Source organism: Epinephelus fuscoguttatus, linkage group LG14 (genome assembly GCF_011397635.1).
Source record: "Epinephelus fuscoguttatus linkage group LG14, E.fuscoguttatus.final_Chr_v1".
In the NCBI taxonomy this organism is placed as follows: Eukaryota; Metazoa; Chordata; class Actinopteri; order Perciformes; family Serranidae; genus Epinephelus; species Epinephelus fuscoguttatus.
The window spans coordinates 14,262,552-14,289,012 of record NC_064765.1 but is presented as its reverse complement, the minus strand read 5'-3'; the positions used below and the strand labels follow the sequence as shown (position 1 = coordinate 14,289,012).

At 40.6% G+C, this 26,461-nt stretch overlaps 1 protein-coding gene and 1 long non-coding RNA gene across 3 annotated transcripts in view; one reads left to right on the top strand and one right to left on the bottom strand.

The window, feature by feature from the left end:
* Positions 1-10,282: 10,282 nt before the first annotated feature.
* crlf1a (cytokine receptor-like factor 1a) overlaps positions 10,283-26,461 on the top strand; it is a 27,550-nt gene continuing 11,371 nt past the window's right edge. For both annotated transcript variants that reach the window (XM_049595864.1, XM_049595865.1), the window contains exons 1-4: positions 10,283-10,822; positions 17,782-18,060; positions 20,883-21,012; positions 23,323-23,492. In XM_049595864.1, the coding sequence (XP_049451821.1) occupies positions 10,750-10,822; positions 17,782-18,060; positions 20,883-21,012; positions 23,323-23,492 (652 nt within the window). In that variant the 5' untranslated portion in view covers positions 10,283-10,749. The remainder of the gene's footprint in view (positions 10,823-17,781; positions 18,061-20,882; positions 21,013-23,322; positions 23,493-26,461) is intronic.
* The window catches only part of LOC125900704 (uncharacterized), a 26,744-nt gene continuing 18,234 nt past the window's right edge, over positions 17,952-26,461 (bottom strand). The window contains exon 4 of the long non-coding RNA XR_007450871.1: positions 17,952-18,070. This is a non-coding gene — a long non-coding RNA (uncharacterized LOC125900704). The remainder of the gene's footprint in view (positions 18,071-26,461) is intronic.

Sequence of the window (26,461 nt, the reverse complement as noted above, 5' to 3'; positions counted from 1 at the left end):
GGGTGTAGTGAAAACTGCATGTATCACAAATTGCCCTGCTGACATGTGGGCACACATATTGACGACAGTTTCTTCTCATGCCACAATATACTTCTACTCCACTACACAGAGGGAAATATTGTTCTTTTTAATTCACTACATTTCTCTGAAAGCTTTAGTTACCACTGTAAAACTTCAATTAATAGCCAGGGCATTTATTTGCTTAAATCACTAAAATTAACCAACCTGGTCTCACTACGAAGTCGTCGATATCCAGCGCTTTGGCAGTGATTTCGGCTTCAGACACTGACGAAAAAGCTGTCCTTTAACGTCGGCATGATACGCAGCCAGGTGCAGGACAAGAACGAAAGTTAAGGCTGTGAAAGTCCAAGTAGGGAGGGCAGTAGGTGTGGTGGATGGATCCAAAAAACACCTGGACTTTCACCCGGGAGAGTGGTGTTTGCGTCCAATAACATTATAAAGCAACACCCTGTTCTTTTTTTCCTAAACCTAACCACAAGTGTGCATTGTTGTACTGATGTAGGGTGTTTATTTTGAAAGAGTCTGTATGCAAACGTTAAATTTCCTGTAAGAACGTGAATATATTTTGAAAGAGGACAATGCATGTAACAGGCAGAACTTGACATGGCGTCCCAGAACATCAACAACCAACGCACCCGGGGTACCTTACATGTTGTATCTGGACATGGATAGTGGCACAATATGTGACGAGGTTGGAGTGAGAATGTGTTGAATTAACAGGACTTCAATTCCTTTCAGGCAAAACCGTTGCTCAGCAAAGATCAGGAAACACAATGAAATTGTTTATTTAAACCAGTATGAATATTACTTGTATAAAAATTAGGCTTCCAACAATATATCAATTATCAGTCATTCATTTGATCTAGCTCCGACAGACAGCGCCTCAGAGAAAGAGAGAATTACGACACTTAAGGATTACGGCACCTGGCATACCGACACACCACCACTTTATCCTGTTAAAAAAATACTCATATCTTGGATTAATCTTTATAAAAAAAAAAAACCCTTTGATTCTGATCTGAGGACCCTTATGGTCTAAAGGAATATGAATACTCAAAGAATGGACACATCATTTGAGGTAGCCAATGACCAAGTTTTATACAGCTGAAGAACTTTTATAAAAACAAAAATGAACTGCTTGGTAACCAGACCAGGCGACTAATCGAGACAGGCTTTTATTTGTCAAAATGTGTAGCCACACCGAGTAAAAGGGACTGGGTACATAATTGAAACTAGGCTTTTAATTGAAGTTACTTTACAATTTAAGATTTTTGCATAAAAAGCATAGGAAGAGTTTTTAAAATATGTTTTGTTATGAATTTATCTACACAACTGTTACAGTACAGCTGAAATGATCAGTCACTTAATTAATAAGCCAATTGGCAGAAATTAATTGGCAACTAGGCCTATTTTTTAATGTTTAAGTCGTTTTTTGTTTTTGTTTTTAATTAATTTTTTTTGCATTTTTTTTCTTTTTGGATGTTTGTTTTTTTTTTTTTTTTTTACTTGTCTGCATTAGGTACCTTTACCTTTAATACTACAAGTACACGGTCCTGACTGTACTCACTCAGTGTTATTTCAGTAACATTTTCAGTGCAGGGCTATTTCTACAGTGTGGTATTAGCACTTGTACTTAAGTAAAGGATCTGAATACTTTCTCCATTACTGCATGTAGAGTAGAATAAAAATGACTTTATTGTCTAATTTTTGCATGCAAAAGGCAGATTTTTTCTTTGGTTTGCGTGTGCAAAATCTGCTTTTAAAACAGGCACATTGAAACATATGACATAACATCCAGAAAGGTCACATTAAAACACATTTGTGTTAGAACACAACACAGAATATAACCTATATGAAAAGGAGTACCGCATACTCGATGGTGAGGACGGAATCATGGTTATTTATAAAAACTGTGTTATTAAAATTACTCCTTTAAATCCCATTTGACTGTTCAGATAAAGTGAAATTAAGAACTGACTTAAGTTTCTGTAAACTTTATCAGGATTAACATTTTCAAAGGGTATTTGATTTTAAATCTTTTGCTGTTTTATTTTCACTTCCTTAATATTGTTATCTTAAAAGAAACACAGGAGAAAATATGTATGTTGAAAACAAATTATTTAAAAAAAAAAAAATCACATTTTTTTTTGTACCAATTCTCATTTTTTTACCCCTGTTCTTAGTAAATACATCCTATTCCAAAAATAACATGGTCTCCACATATATCTTTATTTTTTTGCAGATCATTTTGATTAGATGTATTTATTGTGTTTATGAGATCATTTGTTTAAATCTTGATTATGAACGCATTCATCATTCTTAGTTGTAATACTGACAGAGAGGCACAATTCAAAATATTTTTTATGAGGAGAAAAACTTCCTTTAACACAGAAGTTGCTCAGAAGAAGTATATTTGTAAGACCAAGACAGGTCTATGTTTCTCTGCAAGAAAGAAAGAAAGAAAGAAAGAGATTTTCAAAAATATGTATATTTTTATAAGCATGTTTATTAAATGTGGAGTCAAATTCATAAGATCTGCGGGCCAATAATACCTGCCTGCTTTCCTGCCTTAACTTTAAATCTAACATATAGCTTTTTCATGACTATTAAAAAGACATGACAGTGTATCAGATGGTTTCTACCAGGACAAAATACTCAGCAAAAAAAATGTATCAATGTAAAGACCATCACACATCCAGAGTAATTCAAAACAGCAACTCACAGAAGTTGTTGCAGTCAATTCTGTAGTATGTTTTTTCTCTCGGAGAAAATAAATATTTTGACTCAAGACTCAGAGATACAGAGTCAGAACAATATATGTGAGCAATAATGTTAAAAACATCCCACTGGAGAACATTTATTCCATAAATAAGATTTATGTTGTTACACATTTACAGCCATGATGGCAGCTCTGTGTGGCTTTGGCAAACTTTGAGCTTAACACCAACACACGCACAGTGACAAAGATGATATTCAGCTGGCAAAGTTTAGCATGTTAGCATAGCCACATTTTCCAAAAGGCATTAAACCTAAAGCACAGCTGAAGTTGATGAGAGGTTTATGTCGTAAACCAAATACTGGAAAAATTCAAAGTTTGACCTAATGGTAGGCTATTACAATTCATCCTGAGGGGAGCATGAACATGTGTACAAAATTTCAGTTCACCTCAAAATCAAAAGTAAGTATTTTTCCTCTAGCACTATTTATTAATCTAGATTGTTTTGGTGTGAGTTGTCAAGTGTTGGAGATATCGGTATCAGTAATGCACGCTTCCTTCTGCACAGTGAAACGGCTGGCAGGTGTAGTTCAGTAGAAAGACAATAGTTCCCTCATGAAACAAGGTCTGTGGATTATCTTGAGTAACCAGGTTATGATTTCTGGAAAGAGACATTGCTGTTGAGTTTTTCAGATTAATTTTTTTTTGCGCTTTGAGCACCACAAGCTGAGTGCCATCGAGTTCCTTAATATTTGAGAGAAGACAGACATCTCCAACACTCAGCAACTCACACCAAAACAATCTAGCTCTACAGGTAAGAGGAAAAATACTGATAGTATTTTTTTGATTTTGGAGTGAACTGTCCTTTTTGGCACTAAAGAAAAAGTCAAAGACATTAGGAATTAGCATCTGGAGACCATGAGTGTCTGTACACAATTTGATGGCAATCCATCCGCTTTAAATTGAGATTATTCAGCCTGGACCAAAGTGGTCGACTGACACAATGAGCCTGTTAGCTGCTAGCATGGCCAAAAAGCTGCACTTAAGATGGAGCCTCATCATCTCTCCATCCTGTTGAACATGTGCCATTGGTTTACACTGAGCCTGTTTTCTAATGCTGTGGTTCCAGCTAAGGAGATGTTAAGCCTTTTGTCCTCGAATGACTGGCATTATTACAGAGCAGCCCTCCTCGTCTAACTTCAGCACCGCTTTAACTGCGCTCTTGATCTTTCTGACTTTCCTCGTCTCACTCTTTGTCACCATCTTGTTGTGTTTCTCTGCCTCTCAACACTTGGTCCTCTGCTCTCTGTCTGCGGTGTTCTGAATTAAGGACAGTCTGGTTGGAAGATGTGGTCCTTACAGTAAATGGCGGTGTGTGTGTTCGACTGTGTGGCACGCATTTGTGCGAGTTCGTCTTTGTTTGCATGTGAGAGAAATTACACGTAGTGTATGTTAATGTGAAAGATGTGCTGTGGGCATAAAATGGACAACAGCGGCATAAAACACACAAGCCGAGATGGTGACACAACACTGTCACAGACGGGGCGAAGACGGTGACGACTGTCCATCATAAATCAACTATTCTAACGACGACACTGAATACCGGATGACCGGGAAGTGACACAACAGCCGCGACAGTGTCACAAAATTCTATTCACATTTCCTGGACAGTAACTGCCAGGGCACGAGCGGGAACTGCCCCTTCGAACAAGAGTCCCCTCTGAGCAAGGAGAAAGGGGGACATTGTAGGCCAGGACCCAAAGGTCACCATGGCTGTTAGGCTCACACTCTGCCTGGACTCCTGCTGACTCACCGCTGGTCCAACCGGAGGAGGAGGACCAGGACTAATGTGTGTATGTGCTGGGCCACCATTAGTCAAATGTTAGTCACAGTGCCCATTCAGGTGATGGACATGAAGAGAGTTTCTGTTCTCCAGACACACTCTGGGGCCCAAATGTGGATTTCTCAATCTCAGTGTGACCTGATGTAACTGATTTTCCTCTCCCTGCTGTGTCTCCTGACTCTCTGTACGTCTCCAGAGTCTGTTGGAGACACTATGGTGACAGAATTACTGCGTCAGAGGACTCCCACTGAGGTGCCGACTGACTTTCACTCAGCTGATGCCAAAACTGTGCACAAGGGCAACTCTTCTCCTGTGGAAAAGAGCTGCTTCCTAAGCACTACTGGATGCTCAGCGCTGATTGGCTGACGGATTATCTGCTCTGTCATATTTCTGAGGAAAAGGTTGTTTCACGTAATCCTATCACTCCTCAGACAACAAGTCTTGTCTGTTTTTTGATCAACGAAGAGGCATGAGACAAAAACAGACTTCCTCTCTTCCTGGTTTCTGTTGGAGAGTGGTGGTTTTAAACATGTAAGGTTTCTCCCACAATCAATCTTATTTATCTGGACACACAGACGGCACTTAACATTTTGAAAACCGCATTTCACTTTTGTCTCTTTCAAAGGTTTTCATAGTGTAAGAGATGTAACGAATTAAAGAAATAACCTGAATAAATGAGCAGATGCTTCTATGCCATGGACTAGGGATGCACCGATTTGATATCTGGATCGAATATCGGCCCTGATATCATCAAAATAGATGGATCGGGTATCGAAAATGCAACCTATACCTGAGGCCATGCTTTCCCTTTAAATCTATTGCGACCCAAGCTATGTCATACGTCATGGAGGGAAGGAGAGAATCTGCTCTGTGGAGGTAGTTCACACTATTTCAACTGCTGTTGCACAATTGTTTTTTGTTTTTTTTTTTTGTTAAAAATAAATAATTCATCATTGCGTTAATCTGTTTCATCTTGTTTCATTTTATCTTAGGAAAGAACTCTGTAGTCATCAATGCCTGATGCCTCTAGTCTTTTCTGTTCTACATGTAAAGGTATATAGCTTTTTAGGTCAACCATGGTATCGGATCGGTATCGGATATCGGCTGATACTCAAACCCACGGCATCAGGATCGGTATTGTAACTGAAAAAGCTGGATCGGTGCATCTCTACCATGGAGTGTATAAAAATAATGGCTGCAGCTACTGTGACGTCACCCATTGGTTTGCGCACTCCCATTTTGAAACCTTAACCCGTTTAAAACCAAAATATGTTCCAAACACACACAAAACGTGGTAATGGTGGATTTCTACTCTAAATGCACTCATGAATTACTAGCAAAAAAAAAGGACATACTTTATTTTTTCTGTCCATTGCAACTGACAAAGAATCTTAACGCAGAAATCACCTCACCGTTAAAGTGACAATAAATTGTCTCCATGAATGTTTAACTCATATCAATAAATAAAGTGATGCTTTAAACACATGGCCTATAAATTTTGTATTGTATTTGTCATCACCACTCAGAATATCCTAAATTTCTGAAGTATTTCCAGGAAACAGTATGCTTAAAACCTCCTGAGACAGATATTCTGTGTACACAATAATTAAGATGCATTATGAGCTGACTGTATCAATAGGAAAAACAAATCAGAAGAGTATTTCCCTTTTTAAACAGTGTTTTGCCTATTTATTTTCTCCTAACACTAAGACAGACATTTTGTCTGTGAAGATTCTCAGTCATCCAAGTCATGGTAATCGTAAGTGCTGTATCGTATGCACCTGGATTTGCTTGCGTTTCTTGAATTTAGAACTTAAGAAGCTTCTTGGATGAGAGGCAAAATGTCTGCAAGAAACGCAAGGTAGTCCAGCTGCCTACGATATAGCACTTATGACTAAGATGGACAGATTTTTATATTAAAAAAAAGCTAGCTATAAATCTTTCATCTAATTTTCAACAATGGATAAGTAATATAACATCTTGTTAACTTTGAAAAATGTTTAAACACAATTATGTACTTTAACTATATGATTTATAGATTAAAACATGCCTTGCTCTTCCTCCTTGCCTCGCGGTTGGCCACGCTTGTTAAGAAAGGGGCGTTGCTCTACTGCAGTCCACTCTAGGTGATGTGGAACACTGTGATTGGTTTACAGACATCCCATCAAAAAGGTCTGTGCATTTTGTTGGAGTCAGATGACAGTAATCATAGATCTAGACATCCTAGAAAAGTTATGTCCATTGGAATAGATGGGGGATCTGAACGGGTTGAGCTTAGCATTTTGGATTTTTGGAACCAGAAGTGCGGCGGTGGAGGAGCGATGGATGGATCTGACTCAGACTGTGGGGACATCTTGCAGACAGCCTGTCACTCAAAGTGGCCTGCTCTTAACTTCAAGCCTCAATAAAATGCAAACAAGTGAACTATACAGTTGTCATGAAGGGGGAAATTAGCAATTTGTACCAGGCTGTAAACATGTTTATCTCTACTGTAAGGTTGGGAATTTTAATATGGGGGTCTATGGGGATTGACTCACTTCTGGAGTCAGCCTCAAGTGGCATACAGATGCACTGCATGGTAAATAATTAACTAACCTTGATGTTCTGAGTGAAAACTTTTATCCTGTGATGAAACGTTTCTATTCTGATGGGCGAGGTCTCTTCCAGGATGACAATGCAACCATCCACAGGGCACAAGGGGGTCACTGAAAAGTTTGATGAGTATGAAAATGATGTGAAACATATACTATGGCTTTCGCTGTCACCAGATTTCCATCGAATTAAACACATATGGGAGATTTTGGACCGACATGTTAGACAGCGCTCTCAACCACCATCATCAAAACAGCAAATGAGGGAGTGTCTTTTTTGAAGATGTTGTTCATCCCTCCAGAAGATTTCCAGAGACTTGTAGAATCAATGCAAAGGAGCAAGTTTATCCTCCAAAAGGTCTTTAATGTATGGAAGAAATTTTGACTTGTCAAAGTAGGAAAAGCACATGTATAGATTAAATTAATAATGACTGATTTCCATTTAGTTGCTTAGTTTCAGTGTCCAGTATTGTGCATGCTGGCTCACTGCCATGTTTACTGGAACACTTGAACAGAGCAGAGCCATTGTTAATGTTATTAGCAACACCTGTGCGTCTCCTGTTGTGACAAGTCAAAATGTATGCTGTAATAAAAAACTGCCCATTGATCTGATTTGTGGTTTGGATAGTCTACCCAGCATCTCTGTGTATTACAGGGACTGTTGGGATGCTTGTTCACATATTTGATGAAGGTCATCTAGACTGAAGGTATGTGGGTGTTTTGGGGTTTCATGCTCTGACTCATGCTTAGTCAGTGTCTATTTAGAAATAGTGACATTTTGACTACAACAGGACCGCAGTCGTGACATTGTTGTTTACGTTAAGGCAACCATGCAAAGGAAGAGTAACCTTTTGTTTTTTAAAACTTCCTTTACATAGATCTCCTTGGAATAAACCACAGGGTCATATTACACATATTACGGACAAAGAGGTGAACTTTCTCTAGAGCCAATTTCCACTATAGGACACCAAAGGTCAGTTTCAAATTATGTTCAGACAGCTTTGTGGTGTTGTAGGCTAGTGCTCATTTTGCTCTTAGATTAGTCTATTGCAAGTTAGACAGCTTCATCAAAATAAAGACTGACTTATTTTAAGCCTAAAAAGTTTGCTACCCGACCCCCAGGCTGAACTAAGAGCCATGTTTAAATGATAACAGTCAGCGACACCTGCTGACCAATGGCAAATAAATGACAAAGACAACCCAACGACAACAACAACGAGAGGAAAACAGGTCTCACAATTTGTTATATGCTTAGAAAACATGTTGCGTGTATTTTGAAAGGAAAGAGTTTCTAGAGACTGCATTCATATGTTGGAAATATTCAGCAGTAAGTGCATGTCCTTGTGACTATTAAATTCCTCCAGATTCCAGAAGGCAAACATTGCCTGCGGGACTAAAGGAAGAGGAGCAGCCGATGCAGTCGCTCGATTGGCCATGTTTCTTAAGTTTTAAAAGGCTTAATTTCCCCAGAATTCATGGCAGTCCTGCTTAAGATGGTCCAGAACTAAACAGCTCTTTGTGACAGATAAATGCCAACGTCTATCTGAAGTCTAACTAGATTAGACATATAGTTACAGTAAAGTCTTTTGCCCCTAAAGTCCATTTTTACCAGCTAAAAAGTTAGCTACTGGTTTTACCAGAGCAAGTAAGACTGTAACAGCAAAACTCAAGAGTGCAGTGAATAAAGCAAGGATGCATTTTTTTGCTTATGTATTCACAGATTAATATGTAGGATGAGAAATGTGTTAGTTAATCTTTAAAAAGTTACACTGTCTTGCATGAGAGTTCTGTGTGTGGGATTTAGGGTGATATGTTGGCAGAAACGGAATATGATAAGTATGTTTTCTTTCATGTATAATCACCTGAAAATAACAGTTGTCCTGTTTTCATTAGCTTAGAATGAGGCATTTATATCTACATAGGGAGCGACTCCTTGTCCACTGAATCTGCCATGTTGCACTGCCATGTTTCTACAGTAGCCCCGAATGGACAAACCATACACTGGCTTTAGACAGGGCTATTCACGTTTGCGTCTGCCACCAGAGTTAGCAGCCCCTCCGTGATAACAGCCTCGCAGAAAAACTGATTTTCAATGTGAAACTGCTTTAGTCAGTGTTTTTTTTTTTTATTTTTTTAATCATTTTAAATCACCAGGTCTGTTTATTAACTCAACTCCCTGGTAAAAACCTCCTGAATGTCTGGATACTAAGTTATCAGAGCAAAAAGCTGAGCACCTATTAGCAGGTGCCAGGCTAGCGGCCTGTCTCCGACATGCCCAACAGTGTCAGAGAAACACTGATTTGTAACGTGAAACTGCTTCATTCAGAGTTTTTACCAATTTAAATCACCTGATTCATTTGTTCTTGAATATAAGAGACCCCTGCGGATAATTCGGCTCCTCATAACAAAAACCTTAACGATGAACACTGAGGGAATTCTAACCAGGAGAGGTTTCAGCTGGTTGCAATCTGCAATGCAATCCTCACCACTAGATGCCACTAAATGCCCCTAAATCTTGACTGGATCTTTAAATGTTTGGTAATAGTCGTACAGTTATAAAACTGTTTGCACTTTTGGTGAATAGTAAAAATCAAAAAGTCAGGACAGATATCAGAAGAAACTGTTGTGGGCAGTTTTTTGGATTCACAGATAAAAAATGGTGAAGGTTAAATAAGCAATTTATATCCTCACAGGAAGAAAGTGACAACTGCAAAGGTCAACAGAGGGTCATGTGATTCTTAAATCCAATGCACAATATTTGGAAATAAATAGAGGTTGAGCCTACTGTTTCTCATGTTATTTGACTATTATAATACAGTTCTGCCAAAGTGTATAATGTCTGAGTCAAAACTGACAATGCAGAGAATTCACAGTTAACACAACGTCATAATTTAAGTGGGTGGAAACAGGGTGAGAAAAGGGTTTTGTGTCACACTCTGCATAGTCAAAGAGATTTAAAATAAGAGGGCACTGAATAAGACAATTTAGGATTTCCTTTCCTGTAACTCAGTGACTCAACAGCCTCCTATGGTGGAAGACTGTAAAGCAGAGACCTGAGGCATGGAAAGTAACAGAGACAGAGTGATTCAGTGAAAGTGAATGGCTCTGACTCCCCTACCCATCACTGAAGAGGGAGAGGTTGAAAAAAAAAAGGAGCAGGGAAAGGACGGAAAGAGGGGGAAATGACTGGCGACTGTGTGGGAAGAGAGAGAGAGGAGGGGCTTAGAAAGTATGAACTTGTGTATGATTTAGCTGCAGGAAGCATTAAGAAGGGAAAAGACTGCAAACAGGACGCGGTATACTCACTCTTTGAGCCTTTTCCTGAGGACGTGTTGCCTTATGGCTGCTCACAGGGGCACTTTTTCCACCGGGTCACACTTTTTCTAGTGCGCTCCTTCAACTCCTGAGACTTGTCTTCTTCATAAAATCCGGAGCTTTTTGAACCCCGTGCTGTTTTTCCCCTCTCTCCAACTCTGTGCGTAATTTTCTATCCAGATCCGGGGAGGAGAAAAAAAAAAGGCGACATCACAACAACACGAGGACGAGGAATCAAGACAGAGAAAGTGTGAGGGGGGAAAATGAAAGCCGTGTTGGATTTCTGCTTGGTTTTCCTCACGCTGCACACTCCCGGCGTGCTGTCCTTGTCCACACGTAAGTTGCACACAGATGTCCATCGATGCGCAAAGTCGTGGTGTTGCGGTCGGGGGGGTTTGGGTACAGGCTAACCTTTTTGGTCCACTGAGATCAGTTGGATCCATGTGTCACCCGTGTAAACAGCTGTGGGTGACACTGTCCTGCTCTGGTGTGCATGGCTTTAAAGGTAAAGCAGATGCAAAAATGGGGATTCACAATGGTGCAACATATTATAGAAGTCAATGCAGACAGAAAACTACAACCCTTGGTGTGGGTATTACAGGAATAAAATAATCATATTAAAGATAACATGCTGTTTTAAAAAGGTGTAAGTCACTGCAAACACTGTAAGCGCAAACAGGAATATTACAGTGATCATTACTGTTTTAAAAAGATATATTCAGTGCAAACATTGCATAAGAACAGCAACCCTAGATGGTAACATGACTATTACAGTGATTTTGAAGAGGATAAAACCACTTAAAGGTCACCAAGAGTACCAAAGATATAGGGTTTCCATAGGAGGATAAAATATGTAAATCCCATATAGGAACACACAAGCATCACAGTGATCTTTCAATGAGTAATACTGGATTTGAATTATGCTCCCAGTGCTAAATAACTCACACATTCTTACATAATAAAAGCTCACTTACTTGGCTCCACTCTGCTTGATTTCTGGATACATTTTAAAAAAAGCACAAACGCCACTTTTGTCCACTTGACACCTCCTGTTATTGATGTGCTCCTGCTGAAGTATATGGCTTGTATCCCCGCAGAGAGAGGACTCATCTCCCAGGAGGCTGAATTTCAACAAGTCAGGCCATAATTCGTTTAACACATGGAGAGCATGGGGGCTTTACGAACCGCAACAAAACAGTGACATCATTTGCTCGGGTTTTGGAGAATGTTAACCGGCAGCTTAATGCACAGTAACGTAAATAAATCAAAGTTATGTCCGCTCCCCCCCGTTAAGTGGCTGGATTAGTTTTTTATGGTGAGCTCATTGGCAAAGAGCAGCTCCTCAGAGAGGATCTCCTGTTATTCATCCTGTTTGAAAGGCGCTAATAAAAGAAAGTATAGTTTGTGGGGCTTACAGAGGACAATGGGCCTTGATCATAAGCTGCCCTGCTGTTTATTATAGGGCCTAATTGGTCATTACTGTTTTATTCACTGTGATAATGGAGGGTGCTTCCCTTTCACTCAGTGTGCTGTGGTTTACAGATGCCACAGAATTAAAACAGTTTAAATGTGGAATTTTCTTACCAACATATAATTAGTTTTTAGTGCAGCTCATAAGCCCATAAAGTTTGACTTTATGTGTCCTGTTAGCATATTAAAGAGGTGGGACCAAGTCATTGTTTTGCAAGTCATAAGTAAGTCTCAAGTCTTTGTACTCAGGTTCTGAGTCAAGTCCCAAGTCGAGACAAGCAGGTCCCAAGTCCTAAACTTTGAGTGTTGAGTCCTAAACGAGTTTTAATAAGCTCTTCACCATCTCATTTTAACAACAGAGTAATTAAGTAAATTTATAGAAATCCTGAAAAATTTGTATTAACACAAGTTTGTCTTCATCTATAAGTTTTGACCCGCATGTTGTGCATACTGCTATTTGATTTTGTTGACTAGTGCAGTTCTTGCATGCAAACATAATTATCTTTGGTGTCACTTTCTCTAACTGGCACTCAGTAATGCAACGTTAGTTCTTCATGATTCACTCCTGCAATTTCACTGGATGCTGTTGAATTAATTCAAACAAAGTGAATCTGAAGAGTTAAGTGTTGACCTTCTGGGAAAAAATAGTGTTCATTTTAGTTGATTCAGGAAATGATTTGATTTGTGGCACAATTTTTAGATAACATACTTTAAATTTTAGGGCTTGGGGAAAGGTATCAAGTATTTTCAAGTCAAAAGACTCAAGTTCAGGTCAAAGTCACGAGTCATTGGTGTTAATCGTGAGGTCTTTGTGCAGCACGATCATACCATCACACAGTGTCAAGTATTGATTTTTTATCATATAAATTCTTAATATGACAAATACAAATTAATCTTTGGGTAGCGTACTTGAATAATGAAATCAGTTGCTTTTTCAGTCCACTACATACATTTTGCTGCAAATAAAATGACTGAAGTGAGATGAACAGTCTGAAAACTTTGTCTTATAAGATAAAACACATGTTGACAAAGTTTTCCTTCAGGGACATAATTCACAGTTGAAAAAAGGGAATAAATCGCAATGTATCGCTAAATATTTTATTGCAATAATACTGTATCATGACCTAAGTATCATGATAATGTCATATCATGGAGCCTCTGATGATTCCCAACCCTAGTGTTAAGTGAGGTTGCAAGTCTTTTTTTATTCAAGTCTAAGTTATCAAACTTGTGACTTGAGTCCACATTTCCGGCATATAAAGAGCTATTTATGTCGGATATGATCACTTAATACCAAAATATTTGACTCTGAGGCCTGTCTACACGTATGGAGATACTGAAAACAGATATTTTTCCTCTCCATTTCCAAAACTAATTCTGTCCACATGACCTGCGTTTTACAAAATATCTCCATCCACACTAAAACGCAAAAACGACTCGCCGGCATCAACAGTCTTCAGCTGCTTCCTGTCATCAGGCAGTAAAGCATACAGGCTACTGTAACCTGTTTCAAAACACCTATTAGAGAGGTCATCACCGTAAACTCCTGTTTGATGTTAGGATGAAGGAGCTCACTCAGAGATACGAGTAATGCCTTTGCACTTGGCCAAGTTTTCCTTCCACTCCTCATTGACAACAACCCCACACTGGGTGGTGTCCTACCCTCTGCTTCTTTGACCGGGTCTGATCCAAAATCACTGCTTCTGATTGACTTAAAACCACGGACGCTGAGGTGGAACCAAAATCAGGTGCAGCAGACGGCTCCATTTGTCCATTAGTGGTGCAGCAATACTAAGTTTAAGTGTGAAGTAGTTATCAGACCAAGCAGTGCTAACAAAGTGTGAACAAACCAATAGTCCGCCATCGTTGATGTTGTTGTTTCCAGTGTATGCTTATTACACAAAGCAAAAACGGGCATTTGTGAATTTAAGAGATGATGTCATAATTTCTCAAACACTTCGTTTTACATGTTCACACAGATAAACAGTACCTTAGTGCACCTTAGACGGTGTTTTAAAAAATCTCAGTTATAGCAACCTTAAAATCTGTTTGCATGTGGATGAGAGGCTAAAACAAAACAAGGAAAATATCTGTTTTAAAAAATACTTTTATTCGTGTAGATGAACCCTGAGACACTCACAAACCTGAAGGATCATCTTTTCAAACTGAACTTCATATCCAACATGCCCCACATCTCCTGCCTGCCTAATTTAATTTGACGTTACACAAGATAATCTCTCCTCTCTCCAGATAAGAGCACTAGTTGAATACCTAAAATGTAAGCTATATGAAAAACAAAAAAATAAAACATCCGCCTCTCCTCGGTCGTCTTTTACATGGTGCTGCACGGCTCATTGTCACTAAATGTTGCGTGACTTCTTCCACTTGGCTCGTCCCTCAAAATGTTCCACATGTATGCCCATTGTACAGCAGACAGAAGGAAGAGAAGGCTTATTTGAACTGTTGCATTGATGAACGTAGGAGAAATCGTTCTTTAGAAAGATGAGGGGATGTCACCTACCTTTGAAGACTGACAGAAAGTCTTTTCAGTCCAACAAAGACTAAAAACCAGGTGCTAATATCAGTGGAGACGTCCTAACTCCATTCTTAACTGTCGCAGGGTTAAATTCATCCCCTGCCCGAATCAGCGCTGTGCTTCAAACATCTTCAGCCTCTCCAAACAAATAATATTTTACAAGCCATTTCCTCCAGTGAGCGTGTCAAGCAGAGACAATAAACAGCAGTAATTGTCTATCACTAGTGTTTGAGCTGTAGAGGAAGGGTTGTAAGGGGGTTTCACACCCCACTCCAGGGCAATGTCCCCGTTCTCAGCGCCTGAGATACATAAACACTGATTGTTATTCAGCTGGATCAGCATATTATCGGCTAATCACGGCCCCCTTTATGTGTGCCGTATCCGGTGACAGAGACAACCGCCCTGTGTGCATGTGTTTGTTTGTATTCATGTGTGTGCATAAATGTGTGGAGGTGTTGTGTCAAAGCTGTGATACTGATATTGGTGTGCGCAGTCACAGCTGAATTAACGTCTTCAAAGGCGGCTTCTCCATAAAGGACCACACAATGTCTGTCAGCGTAAGGTGGCTGGCAGCTGAATGGATGTGGCCCCCGGGCGCAGATTTGTAGTGGTCTGACAAAGTGTTTCACTCACTCACCGCTCAGTCATTTCTGCACAGAAATCATCTGACGTGCGTGTTTTCTCAGCGCCGTCGACTTAGGTGGGCAACATTTTTTAAAAATCCTCCAATCTGAAGAAACAAACTCTAAATCTCTCTTTTTCTCTGCTGTGTTTACTCTTGTCCTCACATCTGGTGTTGCTCACCTGTAGCAAGACAAAAAGCCAAATGTGTAAAATACAATACAAATTATTTATAGCAAAAGCATTTATTTATTTATTTAACAGCTTCCCCATGAGGGTTTACCAACTGTTTGACAGGATTAAAACCCAAGACCATTTAAAACCAAACAACAGCTGTACCCAACTACTCTAAGGAGGGAAAAAAATTTTTTCACATGTTTTATTCACATTATATTTTACATTTCAGACAACCATATTCTTTGGCATGTCTGAAGTTTAGATGGATTTTCCTTCTCACACATTTTACTATAGACAATCAACCTGCACAAATAACATAGGTAATCCATCACAATGATTTAGTCACCTTTATTTCTGCCATAGTTTTGTCACAGTATTATTAAAGGAATAGTTCAGATTCAAGTGGGCTGTATGAGGCACTTATCGATAGACTGTATTGCCTAGAGTAGATATCTGTTTGGAGAAGCAGCAGGAGTGCCGACACAAAGGCTAAGCAATGTACTGTTGTGGATGGAGCCGGCAGCAAAACTTGTTTTAGCCACTTAAAAAGTCAGTATCAGTTTAAGTGTACACTATATTGAGAGTCTTATTACTGCTTTCTTTTTTCATCAGACAACACATTCTGACAGGAAGGTTGTTAGCTTCAGCTCCCCGTCTATGCTCTCGTCAAAGCCACCAGACTCTGAAGACAGAAACAGCAGTTTTGGCTTTGGTGAATCAGAAATAACAACTTCGAACACCAAAGTCAAACAATAACAGAAACAAAAGTGACAGGGGCAGCAGTCGACCAGCAGCTCCTGTGTTCCGGTATGTTAAATCACTGAAGAGAGTGATATAACGGCTTCAGTCACCCATTGAAAAATGTCTGACGGTAAGGTAAAGCTGTGAAAATATTGTAAATATAGCATACACTATAGCAATCGCACTTAGGTGCGCACCAAACACCCGGACTGAGACCTTCTTGAAGAGGTGGTCTCGGTCCGGTTACAAATGAACTCTGGTGCGGTTCGTTTGTGGTGAGAACGTGTTCCAACCTGGATCTGAACCAACTGCAGTCACATGACACATTGTTTGGGTTAAACATGAGCATGTTACAGTCCTGGAGGATTATTAATGTGCACCTCCTCCTGTACTGCCTTAATATGCATATTCAGCACATCCAATGCATCAAAACATTGTTTTCTAGTTGGAGCCGCGCCTCGTTTTCAAACTGTATGGTTTGACTAAAATGAACAATGACAGCAATATAGTCCACGATGAGCAGCGCTAAAATCAACCTGCGTAGTTGTCCCTCCATTGTGACATTAGAAAGTGTCACATTTATCTTGCAAGTGTACTCTTCTTCAACGTTTTGTTTACTTCCTGGATTTTTCCTGCATGGAAATTCTGACCAATCAAGAGCAGCTTCTCGGGAAAGACATTTGATCTGGTCTGCTTGTAAATGTTGCCGTGAGAACACGAACCAACTCTAGGTAATTATGTAACTTTGTAACTAAGTTAGTCCCTGATTCAGACCAAAGCAAGACAACTCTAGGTCTGAGAGCACCCTTAAACTGATATTGATTTTTTTTAGATCAGACATTTTTTTGTGGCTAAAATACATTTTGCTGCCGCCCCTGTCCACAGCAGCACATTGCTTAGCTTCCGTGGTGGTGCTCCTACTTGTTCCTCCAAACTGGGGTGTGCTGACTGACACCTACTGTAAATAATACACTGACTATGGATAAGTGCCTCATAAAACCCCCCTTCAAAAGATCCAAATTATCCCTTTAAGCCGGTAGGTTTTTTTTTTGTTCCACCACCTGTCCATTGCCACCAGTCACCTTTTCACTGCAACGCAACAAACCACAAAATTCCCGTTCTCCCTTTCATGACACCCATGCGCACTTTGCTCTCATTGTTTGTCTCTTGAATGAGACAATCCAACGACATATTGTAGCTCACAAATGCAATAATTTAGATAGTACGTATTAAAAAGAGGTGACTGACAGCTAATCCACCCTCCTCAGGCTGGTTTTTCCAACATCTAGATTCTTTGAAAGGTATACTCTTGTAATTTAGTACAACGCTTCCATTAAGCAGAGGGAATAAAAAACAAAACAAAAAGAAAGGTTCAAATCGAAGCAGCGGATACCACTGACTTTTAGTTTGTAGGATGGGTGAAGCTCCAGAAATAATTGAGCCCACAATGCAACTGTTAAACATTTAATAGATCCTCTATGTCTGGTAAACACCCACATCTTTGAAACTCCACACCCTCAGTTTGTAATTCAGGCTTTCTGCCCAATATTTGAAGCCAGCTCATAACCCTGATGACATGACTGTGATGTCAATAGAGGTTAATTTCACAGACTTTAGAATGGTCCAATCAGAGCCACAGAAGACATCATATGGTTGCTAAGTAGACGTGATGAGTAAACTGACCTTAACAGTTAAAGTTACTGGAGTTCTCATCTTCCGCTAACGTCCATCTCCTCCTGTCCTCCTCCAGATGTAGCAGTAATCTACCCCCAGGACCCCGTCCTCCACATGGGGTCCAACCTGACGGCCAGCTGCTGGGTCCACCCCGACCTCGGCGTCCACGCCAGCTCTCTGTTCTGGACGCTCAACGGTCAGCAGCTGCCCAGCTCCCTGTACAGAGTGCTGAGCCCAACCAACCTCAGCGTGACGCTGGCCGGTCTCAACGCCTCCAGGCAGACGTCCGGTGACAACCTGGTCTGTCACAATCACAAGGGACACATCTTGGCTGGCTCATGTCTCTACGTCGGGAGTAAGTTTGCCTGTGGTTATATGATTTATGTAGAGGACAATGTTAGATTTATTTGGCCACCTATTTTCTGTGGAATCTGTGTCTGCATTTGTTAGTGAATGTTCAGGGAAGGGGTGAATAAAGGCCAGAACAGGAGTGAGAGGGAAGTATAAAGGAAATGGGAATAAAGGCAGACAACAAGGAAGCAGTGGGCAGGTTTTAAAGTGTCTCTATGGCTGTATTTTATGTTTAGTATTCCTGCCTTCAGGCCAGTGAGAGGCCTCCATGAGCGTGTCCCTGTGTGACCACCTGTGTGGTCCATTACTCGCAACATCACTCACAGGGCATGGGTCATTTTACACACACACGTGTGCGCCTCTATACTTGTGAGGTCCAGCATCTCACTAAAATAGAAGGAGTCTGTCAGTCCTTCTGTTTCTCGACAACTGTTAATCCGATCGACTTAACACTTAGCGGCTGTAGTGCTTAAGAGCCAAGGAATTGCAGTGTCAAGTGTAAGCTCTTGAGATCTATGGGACATATTTATTTGTAGTGTGTTATGTACACACTGTAGTGTATTGAGAGGGGACCCCTCTTAACTGTTCAGCTGGCTTTCCATCACTCGTTACAGTGCATTGAAAAACAGATGACGAAAGAGAGACCGGAGATGTTGCATTGTAGCAAACTTTTCAAACATCAGTGTAACTTTCAGAATGACGAGTGCTTCCATTCCTTGAAATGACCTGATCCCAAAGAGCTAACTGTTAGCAAATGACACTTATATCCTCCTGAGACCCCGTGTCGGCATATGAGAACATCACATTTTAAATTTACTTGACCTTATACGTCATTCTACTTAACTTAGACGTGTTGTCCTTGTTCGTGGACACAATTTGTGCCATCTAGTGGTAGTAAGAGCACAATACACTAATCCAGTCTGCAGCCGATCCCGACACAAAAGTGGACAAGTTACAAAACCTGATCGCATTTTATGGTTGAAACTTGTTTATTTATGATTAATAATGTTTGTAGTTTGATATGGCAGCATTTGACCAATTTTAGCAACAGTAACAAGCTAAGACGCTGTTAATTAGGAAGTACTCGTCTGAGGACATTGGGACTTTATTATCGTCTCGTTTGTGGGCATTGAAACTTAATTATTGTTAACAATGTTTAGTTTTTTATACTTATCAGGTCCTACTGATCTAAAATAGCTAGGAGAAATTTAAAATGCGAACCAAAGAAAAGTTCAAGTCTCAGGAGGATAGAGCTGTGCAGGAATGAATCCTAAAAATGGAAAAGAGTTAGCATTTTAGCACTCTCAGTTCCTTCCTCTCAAAGTCAGTGGGTTTTTGGTAAGATGCCTGAAAAGAGGTCTGTGGTTAACACAAGCTAAAGAGACTTTAAGGTATGGTTCTACGACATAAAATGTATTAGTAAATACCCCACTTGTGAATTTTGAAGCGTTTATGTGTCTTTAAAAAAGGTGGTTGCGGAACACAGCTTTACAGCCTTGTTGTGGTGGCGACATAAAAGTCATGTGACCCTGGTGTGGTTTGTTCATAGCCTAATCTTAGCTTTCACTTCTGGCGATTGCATTTATGCTTCAAAAATCATTAAAGTGGTGTTCATTTGTGAAGACTATCTTGTTGAACAACACATGTAAGTCTCATAAACCTTTGTTTGCCACAGTTTATTTTCTGCAATAATACAAAGACCAATGGAAAACCCTTTAGGCTATTTGTGGAGGGAACCAGGGTGATGCTAACTTCCTGGTTGGCCTACAAATAAACATCATCACAGGACCACTCTATACTCTAGCACTGCTAGGGGACGCAACTATGTAATGGCAGGTGTATTGCTCAGGATCCGGGGAAGTGCAATGTCGAGTTTGAAGTTTTCTGGATGATTTCTCAAAATCAAGCATTCGGCCAGTTCTGAACAGGCTTGTTTTGAACAGACAATCCACTAGCTTACATAATCCAGTGCCCAGCCCCTAAATATTTGTCTTTTATAGTGAATTTTATTGGGTGGTTTGGATGTCAATGTGGCGCCTAATAATAAGCTTAAAATAACCTTATTGTCTCTAGGGAGAGAGTTACTTTCTGATTAGTTTCTCATTAAACAGGACACATCCTTTATCTCAAAAACAGCCTGCTGAAGAAATAAGGAATAGCCTCACTCTTAAAATTGTCCTCTCCAAAGTACATGAGCACGCACGCACACACACACAAACACACACATCTCTTTTTTAACTATCTTTTGTTACTCTTTTACTTGTAGTTCCCATATACAGAAAAACACATAGCATTTCGAAGACTGAAAGGTGATGAAATGAAAAATGGCAAAACTTAGCCATGGAGAAACACGTGCTTACATTTTCTCACACACACACACACACACACATACACACACACACACACACACACACACACAAGGAGATGCAGTCGGGATCCTAATCTCTGTGCGACAGTGGTGTAGAGCACCCTGTGTTCTGAGAGACGAGGAATGTTGGCAGGGATCCCGAGTCTGACCAAATCAGACAGCACACACACACACACACACACACACACACACACTCGCGCACATACACACACACCAATTAAGAAAAAAACACCAATTTCCGAGGAACATCACCAGTGGGTGAATTACACTCAGGAGGAAAGGGCTGAAGTAATGGCTGGAGGTAACTCTGTACCCTCAGTAACCCGACATCTTCCCTCCACCTTGTTTCTCTCTGCTCTACTCTCCCTCCTCCTCCTCACCCATGTTTTCATGTTTCACCCATGTTTTCTCCCCCCTTCCTCCCCCCATCTTTCCATCCGTCCTTCTTTCTGTCTCAGTGCCTCCGGAGAAGCCGGTCAATCTGACCTGCTGGTCCAGGAACACCAAAGACCTGACATGCAGCTGGGCTCCAGGAGGAAAAGGAGAGACCAACATTAGCACACAGTACACGCTCAAGTACAAACTCAGGTATACACACACTCACACACACAAAGAGAAGATGCACTGGAGAAAATATTAATCGTGACAACTTATTCAGTCCACTATCTGCTTTTTCTTGAAATTAACTGTTTGAACACGATTGATGCCATTTGAATCAAAATCACGTCCCCTCTACTCAGAGTCATAACTCAATCATTCCCAAAAAACTTGGTATTTCATCCAGGTGCGCTGCCTTACGTGCTGCATCACACAAAGTGTTGTGTGCCATCGGCTCGCATTGGGTCGTCTTGTCACTTTTTCAATAAGCTAGCAAACTGACGATTTTTGCTCTTTGTACTGCTGGCACGGCTGCAACCACCACAAGACTTCCTGCAGATTTTCAATGGGTTTTTCCTGATTCCTGATTAACTCTCAAATTGACTATCCTATCATTATAATGGAAAATATGTACATCTCAATAACACTAAAATATATTGACCTTTAGATGGAAAATAAATCATGTTCAACAACAAAATCTCGTCAGATGTAGGTCTGTATCAATAGATGCCCAGCCCAAATGGGCGTACAAGGCAGATGACCTCTTTCCATGTATACAGGTGTGAGACCAAATTTACAAATTACAGGAAAACATGAACAGTGTGTTTTGTATGACCTTGTGTATTATTCAGTCTGGTTTGCCTAATTTTCAAAGCCTTAAAAATAAAAGTAGCCCATACTTTGCCACTCAGTCCAACTTCTCATTTTTGTTCTGCATTCTTACATAATTGAAGGCAGGCTATCAAATAAAGTATGAGCGTGCATTTAGAGCACGCAAGCAAGCGTGTAGTGCTTTGTCCTGCAAAACCATGCTCGTGCAGGTGAAATACTGGGTGTTTGGTAGGGGTTGAAAAATAAAAACTGATTCAGTATCAGTATCGTGGTATTTTTATGTTGCAAATACAAATTTAACTTTGGGTAGCCTGATGAAATAAATTGTTTTTTCAGTCCACTAGATACATTTTGCTCCAATAAAAATAACTCAAGTGAGAAACTTTATCACTAAAACTTTATCTTATTAGATAAAACAGATGTTGACAAATTTCTCCTTTGGTGGCATAATTTACAGTTAAAAGAGGTAATACTTTGTAAGTGCAGTAACACTTTAATATTGTATCGTTACTGGAGTATCGTGATAATATCGTATACTGGGGGCTTCTGGTGATTCCTACCTCTAAAGCCCTGATTCCACCAAACACTTTCAGTTTTGGAGCCAAAAGTAACCCTTCAGACGTGGTACCTAGACCCTAGAGTTTGCACCGCAAACAGTACTCTAAAATGCAGACAGGGTTGTTGTCACTCACTGGTCTGTCCAGCACTCACTGTATTTCCTTATCACCACTGACACAGATGGAAGTCTGCACCATGTTTATCGTACACAACTCAGCTCTGAGCAGAGTCACCGTCCTCTATTGACCAGTCAACAGACTGCAGTGTTCACAGCTCCACCTTTTAGTACCAGATCTGTGTGCTAGGTACCCCAACAGAGGGGGGACCTAAAATGGGGACGTTATGGAATGGTTCCATTGGTACCATCCACAATTTTACACAGTGGAAACAGGAGAAAAAGCATACCGAACTGAACTGAACTGTACTGTACTGCTTGGTGGAAACAGGACTTAACAGACAAGCATACACACACCACTTAAATCTGCAAAAAAAAAATACTTTCTACTAGTCTAGTGACTATGAAATATGCCTGTCAATAAAGGGAGTGAAAACCAAGCAAAACCAGTTTTGCGTTCAAACAGGTTAAATATCAAGCCGGTTGTGAACGTTCCAAGTCAAACTCTACGTATTCCAGGGTTTTTTTCTGATGCTGACATGTCTCAGAAACATGCTAAGGTGGAGCTGGAAACAGGACAAAGTGCCTTATCTGTTTGGCAGACCTTATTTTAAGAAAAATAACATCAGTGGTTGCCAGAGGGTGAAAGCCCTCCTTCAGTAGAAAAGTCAAATTTCATGAGAATTAGGAAAACGGGTTTCCATCTGGGAATGTTACATATTCGAAAATGAGTTTCAGATGGGTTGTAAGCCCTGCTCACATTTTTTAATAGTTCAATCAGCAATTTAAAAGCACCAAAAGGGAAATGACTTGACATGCAGTGCCCGCAGGCGTGCCAACTCACGCAGATCTCTAACTGCAATCAGATTAGTGTAAATAAGGACTCAATAAAACCACTTGAGCCAGATAAACTCTAAACTGTCAACACATTATGCAATAAATTCTGTATCAAATGCATTATTCATGGATATCGGTGCTGTCGAGAGTTATCTGAGTATTTTATATTTTCCTCCCAGGTGGTATGGTAAGGAGAAGGAGTGCGAGGACTACACTCACACGCAGCCTTACTCCTGCAGCATCACCCGGGACCTGCACCTCTTCACACCCTACGAGATCTGGGTGGAGGCCTCCAACCAGTTGGGCCGGGCTACCTCTGATGTCATCACCCTCGACATCCTAGACGTGGGTAGGTGTGAAAAGAAGAGAACTTTGACCCTCTTTCTTTAACTGATTTTTGTAGCTTAGATCCTGGTGTCAGTGAGGCCTCAGGCTCTAATACAGGACAGTGGGTCGCAGCCTTTTAGACTTGTGACCTTTGAATAACCAAAGCAGTGTCTACCTGCAACCCTTCATCACAGGTTAGACATATTTATGACTTGTGAGCAGTTCAGTCAGTGACGGATTTTGTGATTTAACCCTCTGTCAGTACAACAGGAAAAGGAAAAACGAAGCAAACATGAATATTAGGAAATACTGAAGTGATTTTGCAGATGAAAGAAAAACAATACAAGTTATAGTATAGTGATAAAAAATAAAAAATAAACTCTCCAACACTAAAAAAAAAAAAAAAAAAAAAAACTGTCTAAAAGTCTGTCTTGTGTTGGTGGGTTGTATAATCCTAAAAGACAAGGTGATCTCATCCCTGCTTGTCATATTTTGACGCCTGGGCAGAAGCCCCAGTGTCACTGTAAAGACGCAGGGGCCTTTTGCGTTGTATCTCGACGCAGAAGGGTTTGGTGGGAAGTGATCTGAGTCGACTCATGTGACTTAAAAAGGGGTTCGCAGTTAGGTCGAGGCAACAAAACCACTCCATTAGCTGGCTCCTGTGACCAATGCCGAAAACAGCAGTGGCAAAGTGCGGCTAGTATCTATAGCTGTGGTTCCCAACTGGTGGGTCACAATCTAAAAGTGGGTAGTGGGTCCATTCTGAATGGACCGCAAGTGACTTGTGAATGTGTCAAGTTTGTAAAAAAAAAAACAGCTACTTGACAGATACAGCAAACTAGCTTGACGACACGGCCAAACTCAAGTACCGGTATGATGCTGAATATATTAAACTGTGTGGACCTTGAACTATGTACTAAGGAGAAATCTGGACCCCGTGGCTGGACCAGTTGGGAACCACTGGTCTATAGTAAAGTGCGGCAGCCGCTCCAAGCTGCAGCCATTTGATTCTGCAGGGAAGTTCAGCCAAACTACTTTCGATGGTGAATTGCAGCCAGAGAATATCTACAGCCATAAATGCACTTCTGTGACATGTTGCCCTGTGTTACATAGAATTTCTTTCCACCTGAAACACATATACACACCTCCCAACCACAGAAAAATGAATCATTCTTTAGGCATCTATTGGTGCACTACTCTGGTTGGTGTGTTTTCGGCGTAACAACTGACTAGGGCTGTCAAAATTGCTCAAAAATGACGTTCGAATATTCCTTCTAAAAATAACTCATAGGTTCGAACCATTCGAATTTTTTTTTTTTTTTCCCGCATTATGTCCACAAGAGGGCAAACTAATACAAAGAAACATACTTGTATATGTATTAATACAAGGAAACATAACTACTTGTAGGTATTTTTATTTCAACATAAACGTATTTGAAAACATTTACATACCTACATATTAAAACACATAAAAACAATTATCTATAACATTACATTATAAACGACCGCAGACCTCTCTCTCGCTTGCCCCCCCTCTCTGACCTGTGGCCACACCGCCCGCGGAAGTGCTGCGGCGAATAGCCTCGAAGCGCCTCGAAGCAAAGCCAGTTTCCTTTCGGCGCCCATGTTAACCGATTGTGTCATCCACAGCGCCACGCAGCTCCGTGGCCAGCTCGCACCCTGCAGCGATCGTTTTGGCATCTGGTATATTTTCTGCACGAGCCGCGAGCGAATGTGTCAAGCCGGGTGACAGAGACAACAGCTGGGAGCAGAACCGCTTGTCGACCAGCGTGGAGAAATGCGCGTCTGATGTGAACGGAAGTGCTCCGGCTCGTGTGAGAATTTTGGTGCGCTGCGCTTCGCAGCACTTCCGCCGGCGGTGTGGCCCTTAGTGTGTTCAGTGCAGCGGCCCAGGCCAACGCCCACTCGCAAAGAGGACAGCTGTGGTGGTGTTTTTTTCCCCTCCCCCCATCGAATATCAATTTTCACGTTCGAAGGTCCATTTTTTTTTTCAAATTCGAATTTAAATTCTAATTTAGAATATTCGTTGACAGCCCTACGACTGACATGACTAGCGACTGATGTGACAGAATAACTAAACACTGACCATAAACACCAGTCTCCTAGAGTCCGGTGCTTGTTGGACCCATCAAACTCCTCTCCCACCTGCACAAAGTCGATTTTCATGCTCCTTAAACGACATTCGTTGCTCTGACCATCTGATGACACAATTGGGTTTACATTGGAGTTGGTTGAAAGTCCTGTGGGTTTCATATGTACACTAAAGGATGTCCCTGGCGTCATAGTGACGGCGTATTTTGATGTCCAAACCACAGTGCGACAGAGAAGGGGTACTTGTTTTTCAGTTGTGGCATAACTAATCTAGCTAAAATTATCATATTAAATCGCACCAAGCTAATTTTTAACCCTCTGAATGCAGCTGAAGGTTTGATTTGTATATCTTTGTATTAGCGGATATAAAGCAATACCTAAACATTAAACATTGCTTTTATCTTCCGTCTTGCCAAGAGTAAGATGCAAAGAGTGATACCACTCTCATGTCTCTGTGTTCACTCTGGAGCTTGAGCAGGGGGGCAATTAGCTTAGCTTAGACCTGAGAATGTAAGCAGGGGGTAAAGTTTCAGACAAAACATAAAACTATGCCTTCCAGCACCTCTAAAGCTTATTAATTAACACGCTGTATCTTGCTTGTTTAATCAGTTGAAAAATTTTTGGTGTAATAGCAACAATTTGTGGTTTTACAGGGGGGTTATGTGCCAGACATTTTCTTGGCCTCTAGCAAGTTTGCACAGGGCCAGGCTAGCTGTAGCTAAACTTTAGAGATAAGCTTTGTGCAGAAGATTCACTCAGATCTTTGTTTTAAATTCTAGTGGAGAGCCTAAAGTTTCCAAAGACACCAAATGTATCTAAGCTGCAGTCTGGGGTAAAAGTAGTGTGAACATGACACAGATTCAAGAGTTGAGATTTATC